This window comes from Staurois parvus, unplaced genomic scaffold (genome assembly GCF_062004578.1).
Source record: "Staurois parvus isolate SC_StPar_1 unplaced genomic scaffold, SC_StPar_1.0 ptg000270l, whole genome shotgun sequence".
NCBI classification, from domain to species: Eukaryota; Metazoa; Chordata; class Amphibia; order Anura; family Ranidae; genus Staurois; species Staurois parvus.
Genome location: NW_028318066.1, coordinates 3,130,997 through 3,150,553, shown reverse-complemented (window position 1 = coordinate 3,150,553; position 19,557 = coordinate 3,130,997). Strand labels below are relative to the sequence as shown.

At 42.5% G+C, this 19,557-nt stretch overlaps 1 protein-coding gene across 3 annotated transcripts in view; it reads right to left on the bottom strand.

Annotated features, from left to right (window-relative positions):
- Positions 1 to 2,187: 2,187 nt before the first annotated feature.
- LOC149459186 (beta-galactoside alpha-2,6-sialyltransferase 1-like) overlaps positions 2,188 to 19,557 on the bottom strand; it is a 70,179-nt gene continuing 52,809 nt past the window's right edge. For 2 of the 3 annotated variants that reach the window (XM_089681552.1, XM_089681553.1), the window contains exons 3-6: positions 17,293 to 17,390; positions 14,393 to 14,494; positions 7,822 to 7,996; positions 2,188 to 4,578 (exon numbers count right to left, since the gene is read on the bottom strand). In XM_089681552.1, the coding sequence (XP_089537678.1) occupies positions 4,337 to 4,578; positions 7,822 to 7,996; positions 14,393 to 14,494; positions 17,293 to 17,390 (617 nt within the window). In that variant the 3' untranslated portion in view covers positions 2,188 to 4,336. The remainder of the gene's footprint in view (positions 4,579 to 7,821; positions 7,997 to 14,392; positions 14,495 to 17,292; positions 17,391 to 19,557) is intronic. The other variant, XM_089681554.1, reaches the window with a different exon arrangement.

Here is a 19,557-nt window from a genome sequence, read left to right as displayed (position 1 = left end):
GGCACCGAGTCAACTGGCGGAACAGCGGGCACCGAGTCGTCTGGCAAGACTGCGGGCACCGAGTCGTCTGGCAAGACTGCGGGCACTGATTCAACTGGCGGAACAGCGGGCATCGAGTCGTCTGGCAAGACTGCGGGCACCGAGTCATCTGGCAAGACTGCGGGCACCGAGTCAACTGGCAGAACAGCGGGCATCGAGTCGTCTGGCAAGACTGCGGGCACCGAGTCGTCTGGCAACACTGCGGGCACTGAGTCTTCTGGCAAGACTGCGGGCACCGAGTCAACTGGCGGAACAGCGGGCACCGAGTCGTCTGGCAAGACTGCGGGCACCGAGTCAACTGGCGGAACAGCGGGCATCGAGTCGTCTGGCAAGACTGCGGGCACCGAGGCGTCTGGCATAATAGGATCATCAGGCTGGATCAGTTCATCAGGCTGGGTAGAGACATCAGGCTGGGTAGAGACATCAGGCTGAATTGTGGGCGCCGACTGCACGTCTGGCCATCCCTTAAATACACCACCTGCAATCAGCCCCAGGTGATGGCTAATTGCCAAAGTGAACCTCTGGTTGTTGAGAGCACCCGCTGGCCAGCCCTGGTACTGCAGCCCACAAGGCATCGTGAGTCCCACCACTATTGGCAAGTCCATTCCTGACAAAAGCATAGTGAGCTGTGTTTTTTTTGGAGGGAGTGGGGGCCCTATGATTTTGGCTGTATGGGGCCCCGTGGTTTCTAACAGCAGCCCTGCTCAAGGCACCCCAGGGTGCCTGGGCACTCTGGTTGAGAATGGCTGATACAGAACAATGACAGTCAATGTGCAATTGATCATTCTCCAAGATAAATCAGATTTCAAAAACTCTAAGCTCTCGCTATAAGTTTTTCCTGCCTTAGTGACCGATGGTTAAATGGCTATGAAAAAAGAAGAATATACGTCTGGGAGGACTTTAGGAACTCTGGAAAATATATATGCATTAAAGCAGTCCAAGCATATTTTGGAGCCATCCAGTTACTGTAAGGAGTAGGAGTAGTTTGTTTCACCTTTAGACACTGCCACCAAACCTGAAACATACACCCTGGGAGAACGCACCACCTAAAACTATTTCTTAAACTACAACTGTTTTCATAATGCGCATTTGAAGTGGAGTTCCACCCATTTTTTCATGTTCCTTGCAACATAATGCTCATCCGCAGAACAGTCTATAATGGCAATTGTTTAATTTTTTTTCCCTCTAAATATCTTATTTTTCTATTGTAGTCTGCACTTCCGGTCCCGGCCGCCTAGGCGATTACGTCATTAGGCGATTCCCTAGGGCTCCTGGGATATCACCGTCATCTATCTCAGGAACCTTCAAACCGCACTTGCCTGTTCAGTGTTGATTGACAGGTTGCCATAACAATGGGGTGGGAACTTCTGCCGCTGCCGCCATTGTTGTAGCAACCTGTAAGCAACACAGTGCGCCGCGCTGTGTCCTTACTGCACAGGTGCAAAATTGGGAGGTGCATGCTGAGTAGCCAGCTGCACGGAATCCCAGAAGCAAGTAGGAGTGGGCTTCAGATGCCCACACTAGTAATGGCCGCTGCCTGGCTGCTGGGATCCTGCGATGAATGTCATATTTCCAAGTAAGAAGAAGAAATACACTTATAACAGTATCCTTTTTACATTGTGCAACTAAAGAGAATCACAGGGGTGCCTTTTGTAGAAAAATGCCAAGGTAACTGGAGCTCCGCTTTAACATTACAGATCTTCTAAGCTTTGTCACCACTCTTCATTTCACATTATGTAGTAGCAAACTAATAAATGCAGCATAGGAGCAGCTGTTTAATGCAGAATGTCCCCTAAAAGAAGCCTGTTTTTCAAGTAAGCCTAGGATCTCTGGTCCTTGACCTGCTAGTGGATTCCAATCCAAATTCCATTATTAATGTAGGGAGGTTATGGTACTCTCAATAATCCCCACCACACTGACAACACTGGCCTAATAAAGAAGTTAATTATTTTCTTGCTGTGGTATCATATCAATTTTATCAATACATTTAGCAATCAAGTTGGCAAACAAATTGGCAGTTCCTGCCAAACTCCAACATAGTAAACTAACAAGGTTTGCTGCAAGATCTGACATATGCAAATAAATTGACTAATTTCCAGTTAATATTTTTAAAGAAAACCAGCATAGGTATGTTTTCATACTGTAAGATCAAGGAAGATATCACTGTTTAATATTAAGCATATTATATACATATGGGACATTTTACATGAATCTATAAAGTCAATTTTACAAATAAATCACCTGTGAAAACCTTACATAGTGGTCAGCTCTTCAGGTTCTTGATACCTGGAAATGTTACCTTCCCATACTTACAACAGTATATTGGCCAAACTCCAACATAGTAAACTAACAAGGTTTGCTGCAAGATTTGACACATGCAAATAAATTGACTCATTTCCAGTTAGTATGTTGAAAGAAAACCAGCATAGGTATGTTTTCATACTGTAAGATCAAGGAAGATATCACTGTTTAATATTAAGCATAGTATATACATATGGAACATTTTACATGAATCTACAAAGTAATTTTACAAAATAGGCATCTTGTAGCATGTACACATTCCCCACTGTACACTATTTACATTATGTCAACACGAATCACAAAGAAATTAGAGCAATTCCTCTCTGTCACTATTTACAACATTATATTTTTAAATAAACATCCAGAAAGTGTTTTGTTTGTTTTTATATTGGCTATGTTATTGATTCAGTCCTAAATTAAACCAAATCAAAACAAATCAAGCGATTCTGAGCCACAAGTAATGGAACTGGTAATGCATTCCAAGAATCATGAATATGTTAAAGTCAGAATATCCATTTTATTTACCTTAACGCTGAACTCCATTTCTCCCCTTCCTTGATTTCTGCCTCTAACTTACCTTTGAAACACCTCCTACACAACCAACCCCCAAACAATCTTTATACATATTTTCTTTTCAAGTGTCTTTATTCCAGTTGCATAAGGTCATTGGTCCTCTTGCTTCAGCAAGAGGCAGTTACTGAATGCTGCAGAGTGTAGAACCACCACATAATGATTTCTGCAGCATTCTCCTGTGAGAGAGGGGCACCTGATGATGTACCCCCAGAGAGTGGGTCCTTGATTCCCTAAGCTCACATGAAGTAGGTTCAGTGACACTATTCAGTATTGCAGAGCAGGTCATGCATTGGGGGCCCTACCAGAGGACAGGTGAATATTGCTGCAAGAGCTTTTTTTTATCAAGTGTTGGGAAATATTTTTTACATTTTGTTATGAAGCTGGAGTTGGGTTGTAATATTAGCTCAATAGCATTTCCTACACCAGAGTATACTTCAGAATAGGAACCTCTTTGTCAGCCTTTCTGAGTTGTCAAACCTTTTTCCTGTGAGTGACTGTGAATCATTTCCTTAAAATAATCTGAAGCATTCACAATTAAAATGGGGAAGAATGGGTGTGCTTATTTAATGAATGTATAGGATGTGTTTTTTTACTTCTATTCATGATGTGCAGAACTCACAGAAAAAAACTCGACACAATATATATACTATATACTTTTCATTTTTTATAGGAACTTATTGCATATAAATACTTCTGAGCTTTGTTTCCAGCCAGCAAATGGAAATCTAGGCTCCTTTTATTATCAAGTTTATTTTACCAGCGTCCTAAAAATCTTGTTTGTACAGCCTAAGAGTTCCAGCTGAAATGAATACACATGGCTTAATGACTCAGAGGAGTGACTTGTTGCACCCTTCTTCTCCTACTCCCTTGCTTTTTTAATAGAGATTCAGTTATATTGGGAATAGTCTTAGAGCAAACAGCTTCTGCTCCACAAGTCATGGATACATTTTGTATTCATTTACTTTTGAAATTAATGTTAATTATAGATATTTAAAAAAGAAATAAAACATTGGCAAAATACTAAATTTAAAAAGGACCAAAATTAATTGATGCAGAGCAGTAAATGAAATAAATACTATTTAAAAAGATAAATATTTTATGGCATTATTAAAGGGCTAAATTCATATACAATATTAAAAAGGGTGATCTGAAATTTTAAATTCAACCTCGAAAAGTAAAATAACCACCTAATCCTTCACCACTTTAACTGCAGATGCCCGGATTGTTTTTCAGTTGTTAGCAATGTAACAGGTACCGTACATTAGTTTATTTTGAGGCTAAAAGGGTTTCAGTTTCTGTGTCCTCTTAAACAGCCTCAGTTCACTTTCTTATATCTCCCGTGTCCATATTTTTGGAGGAGAACTTCACATACATTATTTGTATCAGTGTCTTTATTTTCACATGTGAAAACATTACATAGTGGTCAGCACTTCAGGTTCTTGATACCTGGCAATGTCACCTTCCCATACTTGTGAATGGTGTCCATATTTCCCTGGTTAAGTTTCATCACTAAATTCTTCTCGTACATTAGAGGATGGTATGCCCCAACTGTGCAAGCACGGTCATAGAACCTATCATAATAGTAGCACAGGTCACTTTGTCGAATGGATGGTAGAAACTCGTAAACATTGACTTCATCGCAGAGGTTCATCATTAGCAATATTCCTGAGAAAAGATACCTAGTTAGTAACAGTCCTAATTGCTCACCAAATAACTCAAATGTGCTTTACCATTCCTTGTCTCCCTAGAGCATTTTTCAGCAAAGCAACATAAAATGGGCTGGAATCTTCCTACTTGTTTGCATTGGTAAGAAATCTATGGTTGACTCTATAAATGAAAGCACTCCCTTGCAGCTCCTGAATCAAGGAATGGAAGCCCTGTGTAAGCTCTGTGTAGTTCTAGTCAAATCTTACATAGGGCCAAGGGCTATCTCCCTGCTCCAATGTGCCAGAGCTGGGCCAATCATCTAAGCACAAGTGCTGTCACAAGACAGGAAGAGGAGTGAGTCATATGCTTCACAATACCCGGAAGTATCAGCGCTAATTCACACATGTGCAGTGCGGATTGAAGCTCAGGTTTCACAGCTAATTGATGCAGTAGTTGATCAGCGGTTCATGTCAGGTTTACATCGGGTTCAGGACAGGATTAAGTTAGGATCTAATCCTGTTCACACATAAGCAGTTTAGAAACGATTCCCAAAGAAGTTAATAGCCTGTAATCCACACCTGAACCTGATGGCACTGCTCAGAAATCGTACATGACTCTGTCACGTACCTGATGGGAGACTGAAATGACGAGGTCGGCCTCACTTGTGTCACTAGCCCTGACCCCACTGGAGTTGGAACAGAGGGAGTCTAGGACCCAAGGGAACAAGAGCGCCAGTAGTTGTTGTTTGCAGCTCTTGCAGATGATGACTCTGGAAGACTGATGATCTTCTGATTCAGGCACAGTAGTAACAAGCAGAGCGGGTCTTGTAGATTGCCAGGCGTGCACCAGAGCAAAGCAGGTAGTGAGGGTAAGAGAGAGGAGCAGTGTCATGGGAATAGCTAGGGTCATCAACAGTCGGGCAGCACAGTACAGAATCAGAAGGAAAGCCAAGGTCAGGAGCAGAGCCGAAGTCAGAAACCAGTATCAATCAGGAGAGCAATCAGAGTCAGGTGAGGAACAAGCCGGGTCAGCAACAAAGGAATGACACAGGAACAAGCAGGACACGGGGGAGCTGAAGACCAGTCAGCACTTAACATGGACAGAGACACTCTTTAAATAGACCGTATGGCGCCAATCTTTGCTGTGCGTGTGCACGTACGCGTGCGTGTGCGCGATCGCGCATTTCTGTGCACATGCGCACAACCAGTAATTCTTTTTGGGGAATTCCTATGCGCATGCGCATTTCTGATCGCGATACATCTTGCCGGAAATCCCTTACAGACTCTTTTGCAAACTGCACTGAATCCGCACTGCCAGTGCACCGGACATATGTGAACAGGCACCATAGGAAGCAATGTTTATTGACATGTCATGCGGATTGGATGCGGTTCAAACCTTTTCCAGTGAACTCTGCCTCAGCTTAGCGAATGTGATGAAAAAAATCACTTTGCAAAGAATACCCAATCAGGTGCAGGTAAAAAAAAATCTTTAATTTTGTCTGCACATGATTGGATGATAAAAGTCAGCTTTACTTCATTCACTAAGTTAAAGGAAAATTCCCTTGCAAAATGAACAGACTAATATCCTTATTGTGTTTAACTTGTATCTGCTAACAATGCTAACATAAAAGTTGTGTGTTTTCTGGAGCTCTCACAGTTCAGTAAATTAAATGAAACTATTTTCTTACAGAGAGTGCAATGGATCTGGTCTGGATTCTAAGGGCCGGTTCACACTGTGCCTGCACATGAATCGCACAGGAACGCACTGTGCATTCAGCGAGTCACAGGACACTTGCTGATTGACAGGTAAACATGGGAGTGAGGTCACCCGGTGACATCACTGGGAGACCCTGCCCCCATGTTTACCTGTCATTCGGTGAGCGACAGGACCGGCCATGTTTTTTTGTGCTTTTTTCATGTTGGTTGGCATTGTTGGATCTACTTTAGGGGACATTTATTTGTTTATTTATTTATTTTGAATAAAGGAATTGTCAAATCAGCTGCATACTTGGATAAGGGTCTGGTATGGATTTTGGGGAGACCCCAGGCCGTTGTATTTTATTATTTTGGCTTGGGGTTCCCCTCAAAATCCAAAGGGCCTGGTATGGATTAAGGGGAGAACCCCACACTGTTTTTTTTTTTAAAGAATTTAACCAGAACTTTTTTTTTGCTGAAAGTGGGAAATCCTGCACATGTCTAACTTTTCCAGTTACCACAAATTTAATGGGCAGTTCTGCACTGGCCACTAGTGTAAGGGGACCCTATAATTTTTCACAGGTTATGTACTTTTCTGGTCATTATTTTTTATTTCATTCTATGAATATACAAGCATTTCTGTATCATGCACCATCCAGTGGATTCTGCCTAAGAGCACATGAAGAAGTCTGTTAGGAAGCCAAGATGAGCAAATCTGTATTGGTATCAAGAGGTCCAAAGAAACAGCGCTGAATGACATAGGCTTGTTATAGAATGACCAAGCAATTGGTTGCAATAAAAGATAATAGATTTATTCCAGTATAATAAAAAGAACAGTATTGTCATCCAATATCAAGCCAGCAGTGTCAATTTCCAAATTTGAGGTCATGGTAGAATATCCGCTCACCTTTGGCTGCACAAGAACCTCGAACCAGGAATGGAGATGTGTGCAGAGCTAATCCCTTGACAGGTAGAAGCAGGCTGACAGGAACGGGGACCATGGCGCACCAGAACTGACGTCACGGCCACTGGGAATCAGGCTGAACTGCAAGCGTTCCAGTTGCCATGACAACAAATTTCACACACATGCGCTTTGTCAAGTCCTATTGAGGGACTGATTGATTGGGAAATTGACACTGCTGGTTTGATATTGGATGACAATACTGCTCTTTTTATTATACTGGAATAAATTTATTATCTTTAATTGGAACCAATTGCTTGGTGATTCTATAACAAGCCTATGCCCTTGAGCACTGTTTCTTTGGACCTCTTTCATCACTATTTCCAGTGTGACATCGGCAGCTGAGGATTGTTTGGCTTTCAATAGCTTTGGGGATTTAGCATTTGGAATTCTCGTCACTATTGGTATCTAGGAAAACTTTCCCTGCCTGGGTCTTGGACAGTAATCAAGTGTAATGAGGTATTGGACCCTGCTCCACTGTACAACTCATCTGGGGTGTAATGGCACAGTGAATTGGTAGCTATCTAAAAGAGATTGGTAGTATTTAGATACTGTTCTATATTGTTTAAATCAGTAAATAGCCTCATGCTCATGCAATATACCTACCCAGTGACCCTGAAGATGGTGGATTTGGTTGAATGTTCTCTGGTGCGTTCTCCTGTACTATATCCCACAACTTCCAGCTAGTTTTTGGATTCAGGATGTAAAATGTCTGATTAGGGTTCCGCTTGCAATAGTGTCTGTAGTGGTCAAAGAATTGATATTCTGGTTTCTCATACCACTAAGTAAAGAAATTATAGAAACAGAACATGAGACAGAGTGTTTCATCAACAGAAACCAGAATATACTGTTACATTTACACCTAGTTAGATCATACAATAGCTTTATAAACCAGCAGGTAGTTGTAGCACTACCCCGCAGGGGCCACTGGTATTAACTGGTTGTTCCCCAATAGTGTAGAGGCTGCCAGTCACCTAAGCAATGATCCACTCACTCCAGTAAAGCAGTCTAGGTGTTGTCTTTTTAGACATTATTGCTTGTATAACTTCAAATAAGAGAGGTGTTGGGGCATGAGATACTTTATATGTTTATAAACAGTATTAGAGGACACTCTCTTCTTTTTATGGATATGGGGCAGTCTAAGGACTCCGAACTGGGGACCATGAGGCAAGTCTCTTTAGCACCTAACTACTGGTAACAAACTCAATTTTTAGGGTCCTACACAGTCAAAGGGAGTCAGTTGGGGTTGTTACTCTCTAAGCCCCAGGACAGCTACTTTCTTTCACCTTCCTCCGGAAATGGTCCAGTAAGTGAGACTCTCCTTCTCCAGACCCGATCCTATCCCCTTGCAGAGAAATCCCACATTCAACCTCAGATTATTCCTAGAGGTCTCCAGCCCTGCCACAGTTCAGACCCTGTAGAACAGCAACTCAGTGCACAAGAGGCTCCACAGAGGCCCCCTAAAGCTCTTGGAACTTTCCCTGATGGGAAAAAGATCAGTCTCCTCAGGGTTCCAGACTATTTACCATCTCCTGGGCCCACCGCTGCAGGGGCTGGCCAGGGCATGATAAACATTTAGACTAGTTGTTTGAATTTCCCACCCTAAGCTCTGGAAGCTTCTTCTAGAGGTAGGGGGAAGCAATCAAACTCCCAACCTGTGAAACCCTGAACAGACCAGAGCGATTGATCACTACCTCCGTGATTACAGAAGGAGACAAAAACTAGATTTCTCTAGCATTCTACACTATGAGGGTGTTACATCATAATACAGACAAAGTGAAATTCAGATCCTGCTGAACTGTCAGTTTTTGGTCTGTGTACACCCTTCATAAGCTTGTCCCACATACAAGAGACCACATGGACATTTGCTCATATAGACCACATTTTCATTTAAAAAATATTGTGACCTTTGATGGGAATTTTACAGCTCCAGCCTGGACTACCCTCCACAATAATGATAAGCAATTTAGGAAGTTTCCACTTGGGAAGGTTCATTACAAGGTGCAAAGAAGAGCTTATGGATGTAGCGCCCTCCTAGTTAGCTAGGGGGAGCTCTAGTTTCAATTGTTAGACAGGGGCTGAGCAGCAGCCCAGGTGCAATAGTCAGAAGATCAAAATTGGGTTAGAAATGAAAGGATCTGCAGACCAGCCCTCTGGAAATTCCCCACTTCCTTGAAGAAAGGTCTAGAAGCAGTGGGTGGATCTGAGGAGTGGCTGGCCTGAACTCTTAAAGGATCCTCGTCAATCCTCAACCAGAGGCTTGAAGAAGGGCTGGGACAACCTTTAAGAGTCATTGAGTCTTCTCAGGTGGAAGAGAGAGCTTGGGTGGAAGACAGAGACGAATATGTGAGGCTGAAGGCAGGCGCCTGGGAGGGGACTCAGATAGATAGAAGGACTCACCTATAGGCAGTGGAGCTGGGAAGGTGGAAAACTTGGGAGTTCACCAGCCCCCTGAGAGAGGACCACCTGTGAGACAGGGAAGGAGCAGGCAAGCTAGAAGGCCTGGTAGCAGCCACCATCCCACCAGCTTCACAGGGGAAAGATTGAGTGAGTAGACCTGCACCCCCTGGGCCAGATATGGGAAGGAGCACTCTGGTGGGAAACCAGATTTGCCACCTATTGGGCTGTCTAATCCTTTAAAGGGACAGGCACTGGATCCCATGCTCAGGGATACTTCCAGATAGCTGGGTAGAGGAAGAGGAGTCTATCTAGGGTCCAGGATGGTACACTAGCAGATGCTGGTTAGCTCTTCAACAGAGACTATGTTGCAGTGGAGGCTTGTAAATAGTTCAAGGAAGTTGTCCTCAGTCAGTTTCTTTGGGCATCCTGTATACTCCTAACCCTATCCCAGTTCAAATCCCCCTAATAAAATTACAAAAACAAAGCTCAAAGACTGATCTCTGTCTCCTAGATGCAAGTCAGCATTACAATGTGTGTTGCCTGGCTGTGCAGGGCTATAGGGGGGCCAAAATCTTTGCAACTTCTAAGGGGGTAGTGCTACATGGATATATTTGTTTTTTTGTCTGATGTAATCAGGATAACATAAACTTTTAATTTTGTTTACAATAAACAGAGAAGGTGAACAGTCAATTTTGTGTATTATGAGATCTGATTAGATCAACTATCATTGTTTATGGGTGGTATGTTTAATAAACGCAGCAGAAATGCACAGCATGTCCTCATTCCATTTTCTCACACTTTTGGATATTTCTTCATGTATGTCTTCCACATCTCAGCCTGCTTTTATTTGGTTTAAAGTAGAACTAATGGAATATCTTTAATTTTTGAAAGAGTAAGGGAGGGTTATAACCACTGTGAGGTTGTTTGTCATCTTTGTCTAAGATTTCTCTTAACTTCCTGTCCCACAGCCAAAACAGAAAGTGAGAGGAAATTCCTCTAAAATGAGGGAATTCCTGGTTGACATCATGGTCACTTGGACTATAAACTCCATTGTAAGTGTAGCACCCTCCTAGTTAGCTAGGGGGAGTTAGCTGATTATTTTTCAGTTAGAAAGGCTGAGTATCATCCTGGGCAATAGTCAGCTGGGTCAATTTTGGATCAGGGTTAAAAGGCTTTGAAGATCAGTTCCTTGATACCTCCCTCTGCTCTAGAATCTTGGAGAGGATTCTAGAAGCAATGGGTGGGGGTGAGGAGGGGCTAGTCTGCACTCTTAAGGGATTCTGACTAATCCCCAAGCATGAGGCTTAGCATGGGGTCAGGACAGCCCTTAAAAGTGATTGAGCCCGCTCAGTGGAGAGCTCGGGTGAAAGATGTGAGGAAGCTGAGATGCAGAAGCCTGGGAGGGGGCCACTGGGAAGGAGCCTACATACAGGCAGGGTGCTGGAAAGGAGGATGGCTTAGCCTCATTGGCCCCCAGGGTGATGACCATCTGTAGAGCCAGGAAACAATGCCAGCCCAGCAGAAGGCCTGAAGGCAGCCACCTACCTAAATCTGCTCACAGGATTGAGTTAGTAGTCTTACACCCTCTTGGCCAGTTAATAACAAAATAGCACTCTGGTGGGAAATCTGATTAGCTCCTTACCTGGGACTCTTGCCCAGGGATTCCTTCAGGCAGCTGAATAGGAGGAGGATTATCTGTAGTCTGGGTTGGTACACCAGAAGAGGCTGGAGGGCACTACAAGAAGAGTTTCTGCTAGGTAAAGACTTGTACATAGTTGTTAAAGAGTTTGTCCTTGGTTTGCACTTCAATTGCGCATCCCATACACCCTTTACCCCATCCAAGTTCAACACTCCTTAATAAAACATAAAACCAAGCTCAAGGACTGTTTGATTACTCTGAGTGCAATTCTGTGGAAAGATACGTATTGCCTGGCTGTGCAGGACTATAGGGAGACCCAAATCTTTAGCAACTCCCTGGTGGGTAGTACTACATGTTTCCTATAGAAACCCGCATGGCTGTTGCCCCTAGCAACCAACAAACCAAGAAAGTGTCACAGAGTCTGGAGGGAAAAGTGGAGTTGGCTGTACTGAATCGTGACTGTGAATGTGATTTCAAATGCTGTCATTACTGATGTCGCCCATAGCAACCATGCTGGACCTATTCCAAAGTCTTCTTGCTGCTCTACAGGAGGAAGGTGAAATAGACCATGTCCTTTATTCATCTGAAAATACCAGAAAGATGTACATTGCTGCCTTGTCTGTCATTGTCCGGAGCAGCTCATCAGTATCGGCAAGTCTTTTTACAGCTCTACAGGTGGCTCCTACAAAAGACTCAGTTCATGATGTGCCTGCATTCTTTGTTCTTACAGTGCTCAACGTCCCCCTTAGCAACCATAAAGAAGTACAGCACCCTTTAGGATTACAAATGCCCGGTTGCCCACCAGAAGCTGAGGCCTTTGTTCTACTATTACAGAAGCTCGGTGTTTGCCACATGTTCTTGCTCATCGTTGCTCGGAGCAACTGGAATGGCCTGATACCCAGTGGATTACAAATACTCAGCTGCCTTACTGTAGCTGGGCTCAGTGACTCCTGTTCCTCAACAGTGTTCAGAAGGAGGTGTGACCCATACCTCGCGGTTGCCTGTGGCAACGGCTGCAGACTATCGCTACTACTACTTTTTCAGACAGCCAGTTGTTCAACTATGGCTGGAGACAAATGTCTTGCCCTTGCCAATGAACTGCCTTTGTGTCCCTGTCTGAATTCAGTATTGTCAATACCTGAAATTCAGTCAGCTTGCTCTCGCTTGGAGCAGCAGGGGTTAACACTAGCGCGGGACTTCCTGCACAGAAGTCTCACTGGCACCACAGTATCCAGGTGAGGGGTGTAGCCGTGCTCTCAAGATCATCTAGTGTACCCCGCATGCTGAGAAAAAGAGGAACAAGATGGAGGATGTGCTGAAAGTTTGCTCAAAAGTTTTCTTGCCAGAGATCACCTTGGTGGACATTGGAGTCCACCTAGAGCATTGCAGATGCTTTGGCCTGGGGCTGAACGAAGGTGCGGAGAAACTGTGCTTGATTTGTCCTGAATGCAGGAGGCCAACAGCCCTGATTGAAGCCTGGATCAGATGCGGACACTCCAGAGAGCTGCTTAACAAGCTGATACCCAGCAACCTGGCGCTTTACATCTACAGTGGGTAAATGCACAGGACTATGTACAGAGAAGCCAGAGAGTAGAAGTCAGAGAGCTGGAAGATAGTTGGAGCTTGCAACACAGAGTGCAGTTGAGTCCCAGGATCATGACTCCCCTGCCTCAGTGGTGGATCCTAGCAGCAGAGGATGGCTGCCCACCATCACCTACCATCCGTCTGAAGAAGCTGCCCACAAGTGTCACCCTCATGGATCCAGTGGATGCCCTGGACCAGTCAGTCTTGCCCATCTGCCCTGACCAGTCTGCTTGGAAGGAGCCAGTGTGTGAGGACCGCCATTCCTCAGGTGAGCCAGCGGAGAGTGTCAGTAGTGGGGGGATAGATTGGGAGTCATCCAGACTGTTAACTGAGTTTGCACTCCTAGAGGTTGAGCAGGAAGAATAGTCCCCAGTAGATTCAGAGGAGGAATAGGACTAGTGGGACACTTTTGAGTATATAGACTCACCGATGGGCCGTCAGGAAGTTCCCTTATTCTGGACTCTGCTGGAAGTTCTTGCAGAGCCTGTTAGGATACCCTCTTGGGACCAGCTGAGATCCTCCTCACCTTGACCTAGAACCAGGGCCAAGAACCCAACTTTAAAGAACTGGATCTTTTGATCCCCACACTCCTGCATACAGCCAGGATTGGGGGATAAGGAGCTGCTGCCCTGGTTTTCCTGATTCAAGAGGGAACTGCAGAAGAGAGTAGCTCTAGAATGGGGGCTGGACTACTCTTATGTCCCCCAGGATATCATGGACATTATTGAGGAATCCAGTTTTCAGTGGGAGGATGACCTGGTCTGGGGTTATATGATTGTCCCCAAGCCTTTGAGAGGGCCCCATGTTGAAGAATCTCGTGCCCATCTCCAGGACATCAAACAGGAGTGGAGCAGGGATCAGGCTATTTACAAGGACCAGGTAGTGGTAGTCAAGTCTGGCCAGCCTTATTGTAGTTATCCAGAAGCCTAACGGCACCATGGTGAGATTGCCTAGCCCCTGGAGATACTACTGAATGGCTGACACAGGATTCCATCCCAGTAGGCTCCTGAGTTTGCTGACTCTGAGTGCAAGTCTGTGGAAAGATGCGTGCTGCCTAGCTGTGCAGAACTATAGGGGATAGAGCAAGATAAGATTTCCCCTCTATTCCTGTTTTGGTGACAACTCAAATTTGGGATTTTCTTTCACTTCAACTTTTGATGATAATGGTTAACAAGACAAATATAGGGTGCATCTCCCTAATAGGGACACAGACAGTAATAAAAGTCTGGCAGGTGTTCTAATCTCTCTGCAATCTATCAAAGACTAAAAAAAAGTTCTGCCTTTAGTTATGCTTTATTTCATCACTATGGGACCCTTTACTAAATTCAACTGCACGTACAAGAAAGGTAAGTGTTTGGGATGGAACTCCATATTAAAATCTATTTGCTGGATGCTTGCTATTGGGGACACACACTTTTGATTCCCCCCTTGAAGAAGAAATCCCTAAATAGAGGAAGACAGCACAGTTTCTACAAATATGCAGATGTATATCTGTGTACAAACACCAGCTCTTTACTCTTTAACCTGCATGACCTCACACCAACAGTTTCTCACCTGATGTACATCTGCGTCATATGGAGCGGGATCCCAAATAACCAATATTCCTTTTTTATAAAGGGGATCATTCAGGAATTTATAACTGGGATGAGTAAAAAACTGCAAATAGTTTGAAGAGTTAGCAAAGTGGAAATAATTACAGCACATTCATGCCATTAGAAAAACAATTGTACTCATAGTTGTTCTATCCAGCAAGGTAATTTTTTTGCTCAGAATAGCAATTGTGAGTTTAATAATTTTAGCATATACGTATATTGAAACCTTCACTTCTCATTTATATTTTGTAACCACAGTTTAGACCAAGAGGCCTGGGAAGATGATGAAGCAGCTGATGGGAAAAGTGGTCAAAGTTGAATGCAGCTAAATGCGTGACCAAGCAGGGGGTTAAAAAGCAAGGCTTGGATTCCACATTTGTTAGAAGCCATCTTACCCACAGTGAAAGATTACATTTTTATCTTACAGTAAGCATTATAGTTTACTACTTACATTAATTATAGAAGACCTCCACTATGCGCTAATAGTAACAAAATTACCACTTGGTCCCATTATAATTTCAAATCAGTGAAATTATTATTAGCACTTAAAAACTGCTTGATGCAATAATGTTTTCAATAAAACACAAAGTTATTTTAAAATTCAACTAGTATATTACCACGTTTGTCTCTATATCAGCTTCTTCCAATCCTGTGCATCAAAACCTAGACAGAGAAGCAGGGCCAGCAGTGGCAGCCAACCATTACACTGCACCAGGCTCTCAGTCTAACACAGGGAGCATGTGTACTGAAGGAGAGAACAGAAATGTCCTCATCAGTGTGCTTGTGCTCTTTTGCTGCTCAGTCAGCAAGCTAGGGCAGGAAATTACATCATTTGATTCCTAAAGCTAGCCACAGATGGATCGAAATTCGCCTGGCTCAGCAGGGAATATCAACCCATCTACGGCCCTTCCCACTCGCTACAAACAGGAATGTTTTTAAAATGTGGAGCCGTTCTCGCTATCAGAATATAATACTAGAGTACAGTGGTGAGGATTTCTCAATTCAAATCACTTGTGTGGGGGAATCAGTTAATTTTTTCTAATCAGCCTACCGGCTGATCGAAAAAAATCCCCATAAACGTCCAGCCTTAAAGTGGTAGTAAACTGCACCAAAAAAAAAAAAAAAATTAGCCCCTGGGTGGTTTAAGTCATAACGTTTATGATAGACTTACAGCACCTGAACACAAAGCCCTCCAGCAGAGCACTGTCACAGGTCATGGCGCTTCTATAGGCTTACCTATAGGTAAAAATCAACCCAGTGAGTTTACTAACACTTTAAAGTCAGAAAAAGAGAGTCACCCGCTTAGCTATGCTGCTTGGCAAGAGTACTTGGATCACAAGGCTGGCTGAACAATTTTAGAAATATTACAGCAGAATCACGTCTATACATTGCAATCAGGGATTTAGCTGCTGGCTAGAGTTTAGCTTTAATCAATGTGAGTCAACAAAATTAAAGTGAAGGTTTATATTGCATGTTAACAGGTTTACACTTTGCAAGATGGGCCATATGTTGGCTGTGGCTTTCCTGCACATCCCTATCACCAACTTGCCTGGTCCAAAATTCCTGTGTAAGTATCAACTTGCACATCATTTGGTCAGCTCACCCAACTTAGCATTTGTGCCTAGTGATTTAGCAATTGGGCACCAAGTTCTGCATTTTTGATCTGTGTTCCCTTATACCAAGGATGTTTCTTTAGTGGTCTGGAAGGGAGGGGGTACAAGGAAGGTAGGAATTGGCTACCTATGATCCTTCCTATAAAGCTTTCCTGTTACTAGGCAAAGTACAAACTCATTAAAAAAAATGAAAATTCTTAAAATACATATACAATGTGTGTAAAACTATGTATGTTGTATGTTCTTTGCTGTGTTTCCGTTATCCACAGAGAAATATTGCAGAAAAAGTAACAATCTAAAAATGGTTACAAGAAAATAAAGACTACATCAGTGAACAGGGTCCTTTTACCTGGGGCATTTGAGTGTTACTGTTTCTTTTTGGTTTAATCTACAAATGGTATTCATGTTGAAAAAAGACTTGGTTTAACCGCAAATCAGATTTAAAAAGAAGAAGTCATTCATGGTCTATACTCTAGCTCAGGCTTTCTTAACTGGGGGTATCTCAAACTTGGGGGTATGGGATCCAAATAATGGGGCTATGGGGATGGATTGCTTGTTAAATTGTTGTATATTGGATTATTGGCTGTCAATGTTATCAATACAGTTTGAGGTGGCAAGGCTATTAACCAACCAGCAATCAAATCACTTCATACGGGCGTCTTTGTAATTTCCAGCTAGTTGATTCCATTCCAAAAATCGTATTCGTTGTAGTTAACTTGTGTATTTTGGATTTTCAGTTTTTATACAAAAATGATAAAATTCATATTTTACCTATTCAGTTCCTAGCTATCCATATGTAAAGTAAAACCAAGTTATTCACATCTTTGGAAGTAAAAACTGGTACCTAATAGAGTTGGTGATGTTAATTTTTACAGTCTTGCAAAAGGGGCAAGGGGACATATTGGGCAATTAATTGGGGTTGTTTAGTTGTAAAAGGGTCAGACTATGAATATTAAACAGATTTAGAAAACTCTTTTATGTTGTGCTTTATGTTTACCACATACAGCAAAGCTGGGCTTTAAAAAAAATGAAAACACAAAAGATCCAAATGCTTTCCTCATGAATACTAACAGGATAGGGACACTATCAATGTGTCAGTATCCATGTACAAACATACATGTAATATAAAATATATATATATATATATATATATACTGTATATTGTATAAAAAAAATCCATCTGATTCATAGGAAGGTACCTGCCTTGAGAGTTGTTCAAAAATTAATAAAGGTTTGCTCTTCTACATACCTGTGAATTTATCAGTCGAATTGTAGTTTTTGATCCAACATCAATCTCAAATCCATTTGTGGGTGCCTTGTTGAACCTTAGAACAGCATCATGGGAGTCTGCACACACAACACAAAAATCAAGATTAGTAGATCCATACAACAGCTCTATATTAGACCAATAATACGTAAAACCTTCTGAGCTTTAAATGGGTTACCTACACAAAGCTGCTATCACCTAACCTGACTTCAATAGGTAAATGGCAGTAATAGATTAAATGGTGAAGCGCTACTAACAGCAGATAGTAAATATAAATGATGTTTTGGGTAATAGTAACATTTAGGAAGAACACATGAAAAAGTGTTAGGCCATGTGGTTAAAATATAAGCACAGAGATCCTCCATAGTCTAATTACGTTTAATAGGTAAAGTCAAGCAATAAAGTAAAATAAGCCCACTCACATTTGATTTAAGTAAAAAACGCTTTCACACCACATAATAAATGTGTACTGCATGGGACTGTAAGGAATTCCAATATGGCATCCAACCGAAAGTGTGTCTCCGGAAGTGCGTACTGACGCGTTGCGTCACGGTGACACATGACTTCATCAGGCTATACTTTAACCACATGGCCCTGATGGGAATCAGAATTGTAAGTGATATTTAAGAGGAGCTTAAGCAGCATCTCTATCAGAACGAATTCCATTTCCAGGGATCGTGGTGTGATTCTTAAGGCGAGTTGGCCCTTGTGGTCAATGCTTGGAGGTGAGGTGGCACTTCTGCCATTTGTAGGATTCTTGTCACCTGAGTGAAGACCACCTTATCACGAGCACCAGTGTGTGGGATTAGAAGTCAATAGTCTTATATATTTGTGGACTTTTTTCTTGATCTATATATATGCATATATGTCTGTTGGACTTCCATTTATCCACTATTGACACTGTTTGCTGTGATCTGCATCTTATACCCCACCTAAGGGGTCACCCATTTAACACTTCAAGTCCCCTTAGTGGACAGGGGGAGGTTGTGTTTTTTCCCGTCAGGGAAAAGGGGTCCACTTTCTTTGTTGCAGTATATTACCTGTCAACTTCACTGTGTTTGCACTTTATTAGATCCAATTGGATCAGAACACTGAGTGAAATACTGTACTGTTTTTCATCACCTCATATTGTACTGATTAACAGTTTTTCATGTGTTCTTCCTAAATGTTACTATTACCCAAAAACATCATTTATTTTTACTATCTGCTGTTAGTAGCGCTTCACCATTTATTCTATTTCTATATTAGACCAGTAGCAACCAGGAGAACTGAATTGTCTGTTCTAGATGGAGAGAGGTAAGGTACCATACTCATCCTCAGTGCTGTTCTGGATCTGCTATCTCAAAGTTCTCCATAATGCATCTTCTTAAGAATGTATTTTTAGGAATAAATCACTGAGGGGTGCAATACTATATCATACTGGATTCCCCATGGGGACATATAAAGCTCTCTCTGTCTGATGACACAAGTACTTTCATTGGTGGTATTAGAATATTATTGTGGTAGGAAAGTCCCAGACACCAGTAAAGACCAAGTGAGGGAACTTTAGCTTACCTGAACCAAAATGGATTTTACCTACCTCAGCTTTCTCACCTGTACTCCTTATGGAACAGAAAAAGGTTTATATTTCAGCTATGGGCCTGTTGATATGAGTCTGTGTCATTTGATATGACACAGTAGTAATACATATAAACACAAAGAACAACGCAAAGAACATTTGACCAGAAGGGGAAATAATGTGAGGAAAACCTCTGCACCATGAACAGCCCATGCAGATTTCTGTGTGAACTGCTGAACAAATGGGTGTTTGGCCAAAAGAACCTCCAGCTGCAGTGTAAAGTGAAACATTCAACAGTGTATTACTACCACCTCTAAATGTGACAGCAAAGCTCAGGGATCCTTGGTGGTAGGGGACTGGCACAGGCCGGTGTCCTAATAGCTATTGATTAATTCCCTCCTGGCAAATTTAGCTGTCAACTGGGAATTCCCAGCTGACAGGTGAGTGTAAAAAAGCAGGGTGAATAGTGTATAAAAAACAGCTTGGGGTCTCCCCCAAGATTCAGAGCAGGCCCTTCAGGTTTGAAATGGATTTTAAGAATAATCTAACTCAAGAAAAAAAAAAAGCATGATTTCTCCTCAAATTCCATACAAGACCCTTATCTGAGCATGCAACCTGGATTATGTTTGCTTTCACTGATGTCATGTACAGATCAATTGACACCCCTTTGATTATGATAGAATGTGATC